The sequence below is a fragment of the Poecilia reticulata genome, linkage group LG21 (assembly GCF_000633615.1).
Source record: "Poecilia reticulata strain Guanapo linkage group LG21, Guppy_female_1.0+MT, whole genome shotgun sequence".
Taxonomy (NCBI): domain Eukaryota; kingdom Metazoa; phylum Chordata; class Actinopteri; order Cyprinodontiformes; family Poeciliidae; genus Poecilia; species Poecilia reticulata.
In genome coordinates, this window is record NC_024351.1 from 10,316,711 (window position 1) to 10,330,156 (window position 13,446).

Genomic DNA, 13,446 nt, shown 5'->3' on the forward strand with positions numbered 1-13,446 from the left:
GGAGGAAAGGGAAAAAAATGAAAAAAGAAACGAGACGAGAGTTTGGGGAAAGCTGGAGGAGGAGAGAAGGAGTTGTGGACGTTAGAAGGAGAAGAGAGGAGCGGGGCATTTCCGAGAACCGTGGGACCACTCGGTGGTGTTGGGTGTCCCGCTCTGATTTCTGCCCGTTCCGGATCAGGTTTCTCCTCCAATCGGGTTCCTCTAAAGCCACAGAGAGAGGTGGGTGGATAAAGAGAAAGACCTTAGTATATATTTTTTTTCATCTGGTCGTAATAATAATAATAAAAATAAATAAATAAATAAGCTGAGGTCACACATCAACATTTTTTTCAGAATAATATTCCTCTCTCCTTCTTTTTTCCAATTAAAAGGGATAAACAAAGGATGATTCATAGATTTCACACTGGTGTTGGGTTATAAACCTTTCCGTCTCAGATTAAGCAAGAGTAAACAACTTGAATACATCATGGAAAAAGAGTCGCACTGTACTCCACTGTGCCCCTATTCATTTCTCCCAACAGGGCCGTGGCTGAGAAAGAATCCCTCACTTTGTCTCAGACTAGGAAGCTTTGATTATGTTTACCATAGGATAAAAACTTCCAGTAATAACCCCAAGATGCACGTTCACAATTTCCTATTGCTTTGCTTGACATAAGTTGGAGTTCTGACTTTTGTTCCTCTTTATTTCTGGCAGACATTTGCAGAAAGCACTATGAATGAGCTCCTGGGATGGTACGGCTACGACAAGGTGGACCTCCGAGAGTCGGAGGCCAATGAGATCAGAAACTACAGGGAGAGGCGGCAGCATGTGTCTGTGCTAAAAGGTAAAGGGGGGGCAGGTGGTGACAGGTCACTGTTTAGAGCAGCGTTACACCAACTAACAGGTTCAGCAGGTTATAATGCAGACACTGAGTCACTGCAAGACATCGTCTCCTGTGGCTGCAAGTCCTCAAGTTACATTCAACCAGATGTGCCTGTTGTTTTTGCAGAAGTTATCGTGTCCTCCCGTAAAGCACACTGTGGTTTTACGTTGTTGTATTGTTTTACAAAAGCTGGATTCCTGTTACAGTTTTTTTTTATTTTTTATCTTTTTGTCCGTTCCCAGAAAACTCGTTGCCAAAACCCAAGAGCCTGGACGCCAAAGTCAGCCACTCAGTCCTGGCCATGAAGAGTGGAGAGAGGGACCTCTCCAGTGTCCCTTCCTCGTCTCAATCTTCTTCCTCAACAAGCTCGATCCTGACCACGCCGAAGGAGCACAAGAATGCCCCTGTCATCGTCCCCCTCATAAAACCTTCAGCAGGTACGAGAGGTCTTCTCCAGCTATCAAGAACTAAGTGGCCTCTGCTAAGCCTGCACATTAAAATATGTCTTTGGTTTACAAGCATAGCGCACCAGAACTGATAATCCATGATATTTACTGTATGTCCTGCGAGGCCAGAGTGTAAGATCAGCTGCAAGCGATGGAACAGGTATTAGTTTCAGTTCTTTCCTGAGCAGTAACTGAAGCTCCAGAGAAAGTGAGGAGCTGCTGCAGTTACATGACATGTGTGTTTATCCTTCAGTTACACGGTGCTTATCACTGGGTAAAGGGTTCTTAACACTGAAGTGGCTATTTCTAGTGAAATACTAACAAACCTTGAGGTTATCTGGAAATGCACCTATCAGAAATTTCCGATAAAGATTTGAACTGAGTCCAGTTTCTTTGTAGAACCATAGTTGCCAATATTCATAATATTTTGTTTAGCCTTCCTGATTCCTGATGTGAAGAATATTACATTATGAGCATGAGTGATGTCACACTGTGTGAGAGAGACAGAATGATCACTCTAATCAGAGCACAGCTAAATTACAAAAAGAACAACATCATTTGAAATGAACATTTTTAACTTTCATTTCCATCTTATTTTTCATAGCTGAAATTAGTATGACGGTCAGCATAACTAGCAGTAAACAACAGTCTGCAGGTTAATTCCTTAAAGTACCTGCAGCAGACAGCTTCTTTTTGAGCAAGAAGATTCAAGTTAAAAACAAGTGAAAGTGTGAAACCATGAAAGATCAAATTGACAAACAACTACCAAAGTTTTGCACACCAACCTGAAGGAAATACTGACTTGCCTTTTCCTTTTAAATAAATTCTTAGAGCCTTTGTGCCTCCCAGATGCTCAAAACAGCCAACCTTTAGTTACCAAAGAGTTATTAGCAGAAACTATTGGTGCTGGAGTATGATGCATGCACTATTTAACCCCCTTATCGGTTGCTCCAAAAACAAAACATGTTGTCCAGTGGGTTCATGAGGACACTAGTGTCATCATGACTGTTAATGGGTTTAAAAAAAGATAAAATTTTTGAGTCTCTGACTTCCCTGGTAAAAAAGAAAAGTTCCCAGTTCTGGTCAGCAGCTTCTTTCTCAGTGGTTCTCTGGACCGCCTTCTGAATTCATGACAGTCCTCATTGGTTGTAGTAATATAATGTTGATGTACTGTGAAAATTCAAAATATGTAAAGTCATAAAGTTGATGTGAGAGAAACCTAAGATGATATTTGGTGGATATCATAATAGTTTGATGTGCAACAAATTTTTTTGTATTTGCTTGTAATCTGAAGGAGTTTGCAAATTTGCAGATAAAAATCCACTATGTTACCAAACAGGATCTGAAAATTCAACAAGATAGCTGTAACATAGTCTGCCTGTAATCTACTGCAGTCAATGCTGTGTCAGTTTTCGCTTCCCTAATTTGATGAAACATCCCCAGTGAAGGTACGAACTGAGCTGTCGCAGGACGCTTGGACACACTGAAGGGTGTTGTAAGCATGAACTGGTACCGCTTGAGCGTGGTGCCTTCACTGACCTGTAAAAGATCAGGGTTTTGTGTTTAAGAGAGGCTAATCACAGGTCAGAGACTAATAAGTACTAAATCCAGCCATCATCTCTAGAGAAATTAGAAGTAAATTTTATTACCTAAATCAATATAATTTTTGTTACTATAAATGTGGACTACTAACGTTCTTGTGGAGAACTTTTCTTGTGACTGCCAATTTACCCATTAAAGAAATATATGAGGCAAAACAGGATTTTCATTTGAAAGAGTCTATGAGAGAAAAGTGTTTCTTTCCGTTCCCTCCATGCTTTTTCACTACTCAGACATATGAGTTATCCTCACTTTTCATGGATGTGAGTAGCCTGAAAAATGCTGACATGATCATTATCAATCAACGATTGCCGGATAGTTTGGTCAAAACAGAATTTCACTGTCCATGTAGTTTCTCACTACAACAAACCTGCTTAAATCCCAGCTGGCAATAAGGTGTTCGCAGATGTAACAGGATATCTGGACTCTGATAAAATACAAGCCTGAGACACCTTCATTTAATTTATTACAGGATGCACTGGCTGGAAGCTTTGGAGCACATCCAGTTTTAAGTAAATGGTTTGAGATTCTACTCTATGTCTAACTTGTTTAGCTGTTTAATAAGCTCTGAGGAAATTAAATAGTTTTTATGTATGTCCACCTGCGCAGATTTAAAGCGATGCATGCGATTTTTGCGCAGAATTATGCAAAAAATATCTCTGATTACCCTGATTTCTTTGCTTTTTTTTCCCATCTCTCTGCAGTGGAAGATGTGCAGAATGTGCAAATAGTCTGCGTTTGGTGCCAGAAGGAGGGAGTAAAGCGCTACTCGCTGTGTATGGGCTCAGAGCTCAAGAGCTTCTGCAGTGAGAAGTGTTTTGCCGCCTGTAGACGGGCCTACTTCAAGCGCAACAAGGTTGGTGATGGAGTACAACAATTAACCTGTGATGATTAATGAATACGGGTACCCTAACCCTAAATACGTGCATAGCATAACCAGAAACAGTCAGGTGCCTACACAAACACATACATCTGTGACTGAGGGAATTTAAGCCTCATATGTCTTCTTGCAGGTTCAAAGACTTTCAACAACAAATTCTTTCAATCTTTAAAGGTCAGAAGTGATTGGTTTATTTAAAGGATCCATTTAAGGAGTGGAGGGAGGTCAAACTTTGCACAGGACACGTAGGATCAGTTTCAAGTTAATGCAAAAGGGGCCGGCCATTAAGTGGCTTTGGTCTGGAGGACAGGAAAGCTGCAACTGTAGAGAAACACTCCGATGCACAAAGCCATGTTTTTTTTCCCTTTCCACCGCAAAAAGATTACCTGATATTTAAATATTCAGGATGACATACCGATGTGTGGTGTTTCATCTTTCTTGTTTTGTTTTTTTTTTCTTTTTTAAACAACAGAGAGACACATAGTAAATATGAGCAGAGTGTGCACAACAAGCTGTCTAGTTTTTTTTTTTTTGTGGCAGGGGAGGAAAGCACTTCTGCTGGCTTGTTGCTGCTTGTCTGAGAGGAAGGCCAGAAGGCCTGGGGCGAGGTGTCCACTTTCAGTGCATACCATACCTTCAGCTGCCTCATGTTTCGTAACTCAACACGACTCATTGGGTCACAGAGATGGGGGAGCACTCAGATCCCCTGCAGATCGTCTTACATGAATCAGAAGGAATTTCCTTATATTAATTCTGTCAGGGGAAGGAAAAAAATAAAGCACTGCATCAACACCAAAATAAGTAGCATGAAACTTTAACTTTTTTATTGACCTTTGTATTTTGACCTTGATGCTTCATAAAGAGGAACATCGAGTGATATGTGATTATCTCACAACAATTCCAGTGTAATCTTTAAAGATACTAGTGTTCCTTCTAGTGGTGTGTTTGTCACTTTGTGGTTTCTCCTTGTTAGGCCAGAGATGAAGACCTCCATGTCGAGACATCCCCTCAGCGCCCCCATCCTGAGGACTCACCCAGATTAGTGTTAAAGATAAACACTAATGTCAGAGTAAGAGGAAATTATTAATGTTTTCTTTATTATTCTTGGGAAATTATTGATAGGTATAAAATGTATCATCCAGATACACCAGAAAAACCCATTTTCTCCCTGTTTTTGTATGTTTAAATAAGTTTGAAGCAAGAATGGGATCCTTCATTGACCTCCCGCAGTCTCTCTCGCCTGTGCCACAGGTTTGTGACTGGTGCAAGCATGTTCGTCACACAAAGGAGTACCTGGACTTTGGATCTGGTGAAGAACGGCTTCAGTTCTGCAGCATCAAATGTCTCAACCAGTACAAGATGGATGTCTTCTACCGAGAAGCTCGTGCAGCCCTAACCAGCACCAGCTCCAGCCCAAACAGAAACAGTCAGGATGGGAGAGTGGATGGCAATGTACCGGGGCAGAAGCTACTTACTCCTGAGTCTTGGAACAGCAGCACCATCAGTACGGGGGATGCACGCAATCGAAATCTCTCTCCCAAAGGATCAGTCCTAATTCATGGACCGGTGGAATCAACATCTTTGTCATCCTCAGAAGCATCATCTTCTTCATCCTCTTCAAGGGTCTCGGTTTCAGGGCTTAAGAACCTGGAGAGATCCATACCTACTATGGATGTCACACCTCATCCAGCTCCTCTTCCTCCTCCACCTCCTCGCCCACCTCTGGATCAAAAGCCATTACCTCAAATCCCCATGCCCTTCATCAGGCCCCCGCTTCATGCTCAGGGTCTAAAGAGTCCCCTGGCCAATCCTCCCAGACATGCAGGCCCTCCTTCCAGCCCTATCCACAGACCACCTCACTCTCCTCTTTTGCAGCCCCCTACCTCTTCTTCAATGAATCCCCCAGGACTTATGCACCCTTTTCCTGGTGCCTATTTCCCTGGCTTACACTCACCTCCTCTAAACCTAATGCCAAGAGGACCTGTCCCAGTGCCTCCAATAATGAACTACGGTATCCCCTCTTTTAGTCCTCTTTTACCCCATCCCACAGTCCTGGTTCCTTATCCTATTATTGTTCCCTTACCTGTACCCATACCTATTCCAATTCCAATTCCAGTCCCTCCTAAAACAGCCTTTGAAACGCCAAATCATGGTGGAGTTATCCAGCCTGTACCAGAAGGGGTAGAGAGGGCTAGATCCAGGACTACTAGGTCTGTGTCTCCAGATATCCCTGAAGAGGCTAGTAGAGTGGAGGCAAACAAACTGGGGGGGAGCTTTTCTCAAACCTTCACTTCAACAAATGAACCCAACCTGAAGGACATAGATTGGGTTAAATCAGAAAGGCAATTTTTGTCCCCATTAGCCACACCTCAAACTAAACCACTCTCCCCCAGAGCACAGTGTAATGAATTGTCCTGCCCAACCAAAATCTCTGAGGGACTGACAGACTATAAAACTATACATCAGCAGACAGAGCGACAAGTCATCCAAAGGGTTCTCCAGAGGACCCAAGTGAAGTTAGAGCCCAGTGCCAATGGGATGGTGGATCTGGCAGCACTGGGAGAATCAGGACCTGGCCAGTTTAACAGACCAGGGTTCCACAATATCATCAGACCGAACATTACTCTGCCACCGTCACCTTCAAATGACTTCCAGCAATCGGACTCCCTCACTCCACCTTCTAACAGCCCATCCAGTCCCATGGAGAGCAGCCATTCACACAATGTCAAGCCCTCTACTCAGAGCCATCCTCAAAATGGTACATCATCCACACCCACGAGTTTGGACTCTTCCTTATCCCAAAGAATACCAGTGACACCCCAAGATTCTTCACTCAATGAACTCGAAGCTATCAAAGAAAACAAATGTTCTGTTGTTAGCCCAGTGCTAGTCGAGGGTCCAGTTGGTCAGTTAGAAGGGCCCTTAACAACCAGTGGGGGTGCAGGGGAGGATTCCCACGTTCCAGATGAGGACCACGCTTATGCCCTGCCCACAGCACCAAAGACAGGTGGGACCACATCCCCATTACTCTTGCCCAAACTCAGGGACAAGGGTAGCTTACGGAGTCCTGCCAACATGCCCAATGCAGTGGAGATGGAGCCAGCCTTGAAGAGGCGATGCCTGAGGATCCGAGATCAGAATAAATAGAGAAACAAGGTGAGTAACTTTACTAGAATATGATGTGGAACGTATAGAAATTATTACTTTAAGCATCTCTTCATATGTTTATGGTATTATGACTTGGCCCACTAACTGTACAGTTACATGGAAAATGGAAAAATGAAGGGGTTCTTGTCCCAGTTTGTACATCAATGCATGTCACTAACACTAACATTTATCTGGTTTATATTAAACTCAAAGTTTATGCTCCTAAACCTGAATGTGCTATGAGTTCATAGTTTAAATCCACTCAATTACTACAGACTAAAAATTTATTTTCTAGCATTTGACGTGTTGATCACAGGGTCAGAGCCAGTTCAGGAAAATGTTGCGCAATGAACGGCATCGCTTGTTAACTGCTCGATATTTCCAGTTGTGGTTTAATAACAATGTAAAGTGTAAAAAGGTATTTGTATGGAGATTCACACATACACAGTGCAAGATTAATCACTGGTCTCACAGTGTGCACATGGTCACTAAACAGTATGGCGCCAACCAGAGAGAATCCCGGTAACCTGGCACCTTTATGTGGGCTAAGGTTACAGCAGGGAGAGGAGGTGGAGGGCAGAAGCAGTGAGAGTGACTTTGAAAGGCAATCACTTCACCACAACCTGACAGTCACAATGCTTTGTTTGCATGACTGCCTGTATTATAGGCTTGGATTTGCTGGTGAATATTAGTCTGTTTAAGATAGACAGACAATATACTGGTTTTAATTAAACAAGGCCATGCCCTCATCACGACCAGTTGGCAACTTATCAAAAATGTTATGAGTTCATTGCAACTGCTTACCCGAAGAAGTTTTTGAAATAAGTCACACTTATTTCAGAATATTATATTATATTTGAAGTGTGGCTTAGTTCAAATATAGCTCTCTATTTGATAGATAACTCTTGGCATCTTTATTTAGCATGAATCCATCGCTGGTCTTGACAGCTGAAGATAACATTAAGTGACAGATTAAGGTGATGGCAGCCTTCTGATACAACTCTAATCTTAATAAAAGTTTTGTGTGAACATGACTTTATGAACTTTTAAGCTGTTGTCATATTTGCATTAGTTGCTTACACAAAATGTGGATGGGAAACAAAGATTGAAGCCACAGTGGAACCAGTGATCCTCCATGCAATGACAAGGGAATATCTTGTCATTGCAGTGTTTTTGGGTGAGAGCAACTGTCATAGAGAAATGATCGGCATTAGATCTTAGATCTAATCATGTAAATAACCATTGACCTCAGTGTACATAACTGCTCAATACTCAATGATTATGGTTCAGAGAGTTATAAAATAGCATTTGCAAAGACCACGGTGACATATTTGATTTTTGGAATTGCTTTTACTGGTTGAGGATCATTTTGATCTTGGCTCTACTCAGACTGCAAACTTCCATTGTCTGGACTAAAGCTACTGCTTTACCCTCAACAAAACCTCCCTTCAATAGTCTAGAACTGTCCCTTTAACTGTAAACTATGAAGTGACACCGATATCGTTCTGACATTGTTTTGTTAGAATGCAGCAGGGGAGCTTTCTCTCTTTTGGACCAATCAAAAGCCCTTCTTGATTTCACTCGCCTTGTAGTCCAAATGGCAGTAACATTACCCATCATCCTCACTCGTGGTATCTTACCATAACAAGATCGTGTTTCTGGTTTACTGTATGTGCTGAGATTAATCCACTGATATTAGAGAGATGGCTTAGATTTCAACCTGCCTGTTTTTCACTTCGTATCCCTTTCCAAAGGCCAGGGGTCACACTAGTGATTGCGTTTAAATCTGACAGCTGCTAAATAGAGATTGAACAATTCATCTAAATCCGTATCTTGGATTGCAGATGTTTGACTGACTCTGTGTAGCAGAAGAGTTTTCACTCAATTAGTGTCCTTTTGCATTTTTACCAAATGAGTCTTGCAAAGGTCCTTACAGCTACAAACTTCATTATACTTCTCTGAGATTTTCTTTACTAGACCAATGCAAAATTAAAATTAAAGAAATTAAAGGAAAAAAGGGATGCTTGGTTTTTCAATTTTCCTCATTATTGTTGTGGCAACAGCATGCTGTGGGGATGGAACATTGCTAACCCTTTTTGCCTTACATGCAAAACATTGTATGAAGAGAAAAACTTAACTCTGCACATCACTCCAAACACTCCATTCCCACAATGATCCATGGTGGTGGCAGCATCATGCTGCGGGGAGGCTTTTCCTTCCGCAGGGAGAGCGAAGCTGATCAGAGTTGATGGGTGAAGCTTACTACAAGGAAATTCTGGAAGAAAATTAATTTCATTTGGCATTATTTGCCTTGCATTTGAAAATTATCCACCACTTTGTTTTGATCTGTTACACCAAACTGCAAGAAATGACATTGACGGTTATGGTTATAGTGTGACCAAATGTGGAAAAGTTCAAAGCACATAAATACTTCAACAGGACGTTGTATGCTAACTATTATATTTGGAATAACAATGCCTTAGTCATGTCGTTCAAACAGATGTATGCTCTTTCGTTGTCTGTAACAGGATCCGGCTGCTGTCTTTGGATGACTTTAGTTTGCCACCTCTGTCCTCTGAGCTGAGCTGCTCTATTGTCCCAACTGTAAAAATTCTTTTTAAACAAACACCCACTCTGACAAAGTCAGCAGCCGACTGGAAGATTTTACCTCAAGAGAAAGCCAGTTTTTTTTTTTTTTTCCTTTTCGTCTCATTTTTCTTTGCCTTTATTTGGGATATTTTATAGCTCCGTGTAACCTGACTCCACCACATGGGTATTCACTGAGCGTTTGAAACTAAAACGCAATGGGACAGAGCAAGTACAGAGTCCTGCTTTGGTCCTTACATGTATGTGTGTGTTTGACTTTAATATGTGTGTTTGAATTAAAGCGTGCGAAAGAGAAAATAGGCCAGATGTTTTTGGTTTGATTGCACCCTATGCAGCAGTTATCTGAGTGTTGACATGACTAAAAGCCTCATTCGAAGTGTTTATGCAGAATGGGTGGATTAGGGAATGAGCGTCCAGAGCTGTAGATCTTGTTTTAAGATATGGCAGAAATGAAATGTAGCATTTCTTTGCTCTTTGTCCTCTTTCTCCTGTTTTTCAAAACGTCTATCATCCTGTCCAAATGAACAGATTCCCTGCTTGACGTCGCCCAGCAGTGCCAGATTCAGCGCCACGCCGTTGTGTGGACAACACCAGAATGAACACCCTCCTGCCCGCCTGCCTGCCTGTCCCTCAGCCCGTCAGACCAGCAGGGTGCCAACCCAGGAAGCAGTCCAGATGGCCGAGTCATCACAAATCAACAACGTGGAAGAACACACAACTCAGTCACACGTTTTTTTTTGTTTTTTTTTTCTTCTCCTTTGGACCAAAAAGTATCACTGGGTTGTGTGTTGCATTGAGCTGACTGAGAGTTTGAAAGGGAGGTCCTCAGATCCACGTCCTGTCTGACATTGCCCTCAAGCGTTTATATACGCGCAAGTTAGTGTGGCTGCCCAGATGCGCTACTCCTCCTCCCTCTCCTCCTCGCCTTACTCCACTCAGCAGACAGCGCTCTGATCAGCCTTGTGTGGTCTTCTCAGATGGAGTCTGAACATGATCTCTTTCCAGGGGAAACGGTTTGTTTTCTCTGCCCGGCTTGCACAAAGAGCCACATTGTTTCTCTCCTCATATCCCACGCTAACTCCCCACTCCAGGTTTTGAGTTACCTGGCCGATCGGGGCTCAAACTTCAGGAGCAGGGTTTTTCTTCCTCTTTCTATTTTTTTGAGCAAAAGCCAGGAATATAGTATAGCCTTTTCTATTTCGCCTATCCGCCCAACATAAATACAAGACATGCTACACTCGCTCGGTTCTGAGATTTTATCCCCTTGCAAGTGATTGCCTGAGATTTGCCAGCCTTCTCACTTCTTCTGAGAAAGGAGAGAAATCTAGTGAGATGAATACTTTATCCGCAGGCAAGTTTCTCCCAAGTGTTGGGAGAGTCAGGCCGAAGATTTCCCGAGGAAAGCTAAACTACGAAGGATGTATGAGGATGCGCTCACCGGTGCACCGTAGCTTTGGTAATCCAAGGTTCCTGATCGTCTTGACAAAGATGGTACACATTGGTCACTATTTCCCCTTCTGATCTCCAAACTCAGAACGACTTATAGCACTGGGTGCCATGCATGCTTGCAGTCTCCTGACAGGGTATTTGATTTCAATATTTTTTGCTCTTATCTGACAATTCTGTAAAGAAAGATCAGCTTTGTAATATTACCAGATGAGGTATTACACTCGAAAGCATCAAATGCTGTAGCAAACAGTGATCAGTATTACAGTTGCCACGGTTGATGAGGACACTTGCGTTCAGACAGATAGCTTTGAGGCTTGTCAACACTTCATTTTTGCAATTAAAAGGTACAATTTGATGTTATATTAACTTATGGAAGAAGCATAGGTAAAGTTTCATTTGATGCATTTTTTTTGTTGTTGTTGTATTTTTATTTGAATATATTTTGTGAGTGCCGAAACAATTTTGTGCCCTTTCACGTTATTATTATGATAAATGCCCACTAGAGGGCAGTGTTTGCCTTTTTAAAACTTTGCACCTGATTACATAGAGTCCCTTATGCAGTTTGCATAAAGTTATTAGTTATAAAAAAAAAAAAAATCACTCATTGCTATTTTACTGATATCAGATGCCAAATACAGACATTTTGCTATTATTTTCTCTTTGATACTAAATACTGCCATCAAGGTTCTCTTTATTCATGGCATTGGACAATTCACTCCCTTTGAGCTCCTCCATATTTTGTCGTACAAGCACAGACCTGGTGTACTTCCTTATGCCTGTATGTGATTGAAAGGAAAATAACCACATTTTGTTGCAACTGCTGCTGTAAGTCTTTTGGAATAAGTCTCTACCAGGTTTGCACTTGTAGAAATTGCCAATTTTGCCAATTTTGCAAAAATGTCAATTGCAAAAAGTGAAAGGGATACATTAAATTAATTTGCAAGTAAAATATGGTTGATTAAAAAATACACTACCCGTTACTTTGAACTCACCATTCATTCAGTGAAACAGTGGTGGAAGAGTCATGGTGTGGGGATTCTTTCTGAAGCAGAGCTAATGGAGCTAATTACAGGTCAAACATCATTGGAAGAAAAGAACCTCAAAACTGGGAAAAAAAAAAAATGGAGGCTGAGGTGACAGTTTTTCCCAAAAGACTTTGTGGGCTTCAAATCTGAAATTCAGTGTGTTCTTACTCATGCAGTTGCAACACTTTTCTTTTGTTCTGTTGATTCTGGGTCACCTAGTTTCTGCAGGTAATTCCATAATGGTGGATTCATCCTCAGCCAGTAAGGAAACTTTGTCAACAGCCTCTGTGAGTCAGTGGTGACATCACTGCTGAAAAACAGCTGCACCGTCAACAACCGGGTGCCCAATTTAGTAGCACAAGCCAAATCATTTACAACCTCAAATGCCAATATTCATTTACTTCCTTTTATTAATTATTGGAACTTGACAAGAAAACAAAAGTTTGTTGCTTTTGCAGCCTGGCCAATAGGTACTGTCTGACCTCCACTTGACACACATTTAGCCTTCAGTCTGGAATGAAACCGTCAGATTGTTTGTATTGAATAAATATTATATATCCAAGATCCTTGATTGAGATCTCTTTGTAAAAATAAAAATAAATAAATGTTATTCTATGAGCAAAGACACATTTATGATATTGGTTTTTCTTTTCTTCCTCTTTTTTTTTTTTTTTTACAATTATTTTTTCAATTCCCGTTTGAAGTTCTACAATTTACATTATGAAATCATCAAACACGCCCATAAGAGAAATAACTATATTGTGACACTGACGCACCATGGACCCTGTAAATATCTATTCTTAGTGCCAACTTGTCTGAAAGGCTGCGAGTCAACATTCCTGAAATACTTAAAGCTGCTCCAGCCTATGCACTGTGACTGTAAAACCGATGGATGAGATAAGACAGCAGGAATCTCGGCTAATTTCAGACTTTCTTATTATTATTATCAGCATCATAGAGAGACAAGTGATAGATCGACATGCTTTATGTCAGGTGTGAAGACAAAAAGTTAAAAGCAAAGAATATTGAACTTGTAAAAGGAAGTCGACGACATGTGCTGAGTCCTTTGCAGCAAGTTACAAATCCCCTCCATGGGAGAACCGGATGTAAAGAAATTTCTCAAAATAAAAGGATTTTGTTTTTCAACATTTATTTATTTATCCAGCATTGTCTGTACCCTCTTCTTCAGGGTTGACCTGGACAGATCACAGGGCAACACAGAGACAGCTGGGGCAGATAGCCATGCATTTACATATACAGGGACTTTAGACTAATGTTTGGTGTTCAGACTAATTATTTAATCTGACAATTGTGTTTCCTGACTCAACAAAGAAGCCAGAGTACCTAGAGAGAACCCATGTGTGCACAGGAAGCAGGAAGAACATGAAAACTCCATGCAAACAGACTCAGGCTGCTTGCATATATATATA

The 13,446-nt window shown here is 41.4% G+C and overlaps 1 protein-coding gene across 2 annotated transcripts in view; it reads left to right on the top strand.

Annotated features, from left to right (window-relative positions):
• Positions 1-12,578, top strand: part of LOC103457453 (sine oculis-binding protein homolog) — a 14,776-nt gene extending 2,198 nt beyond the window's left edge. Inside the window, exons 2-7 of one of the 2 annotated variants that reach the window (XM_008397586.2) lie at positions 695-824; positions 1,106-1,300; positions 3,613-3,764; positions 4,762-4,857; positions 5,019-6,944; positions 10,071-12,578. In XM_008397586.2, the coding sequence (XP_008395808.1) occupies positions 695-824; positions 1,106-1,300; positions 3,613-3,764; positions 4,762-4,857; positions 5,019-6,935 (2,490 nt within the window). In that variant the 3' untranslated portion in view covers positions 6,936-6,944; positions 10,071-12,578. The remainder of the gene's footprint in view (positions 1-694; positions 825-1,105; positions 1,301-3,612; positions 3,765-4,761; positions 4,858-5,018; positions 6,945-10,070) is intronic. The other variant, XM_008397587.2, reaches the window with a different exon arrangement.
• Positions 12,579-13,446: the final 868 nt, after the last annotated feature.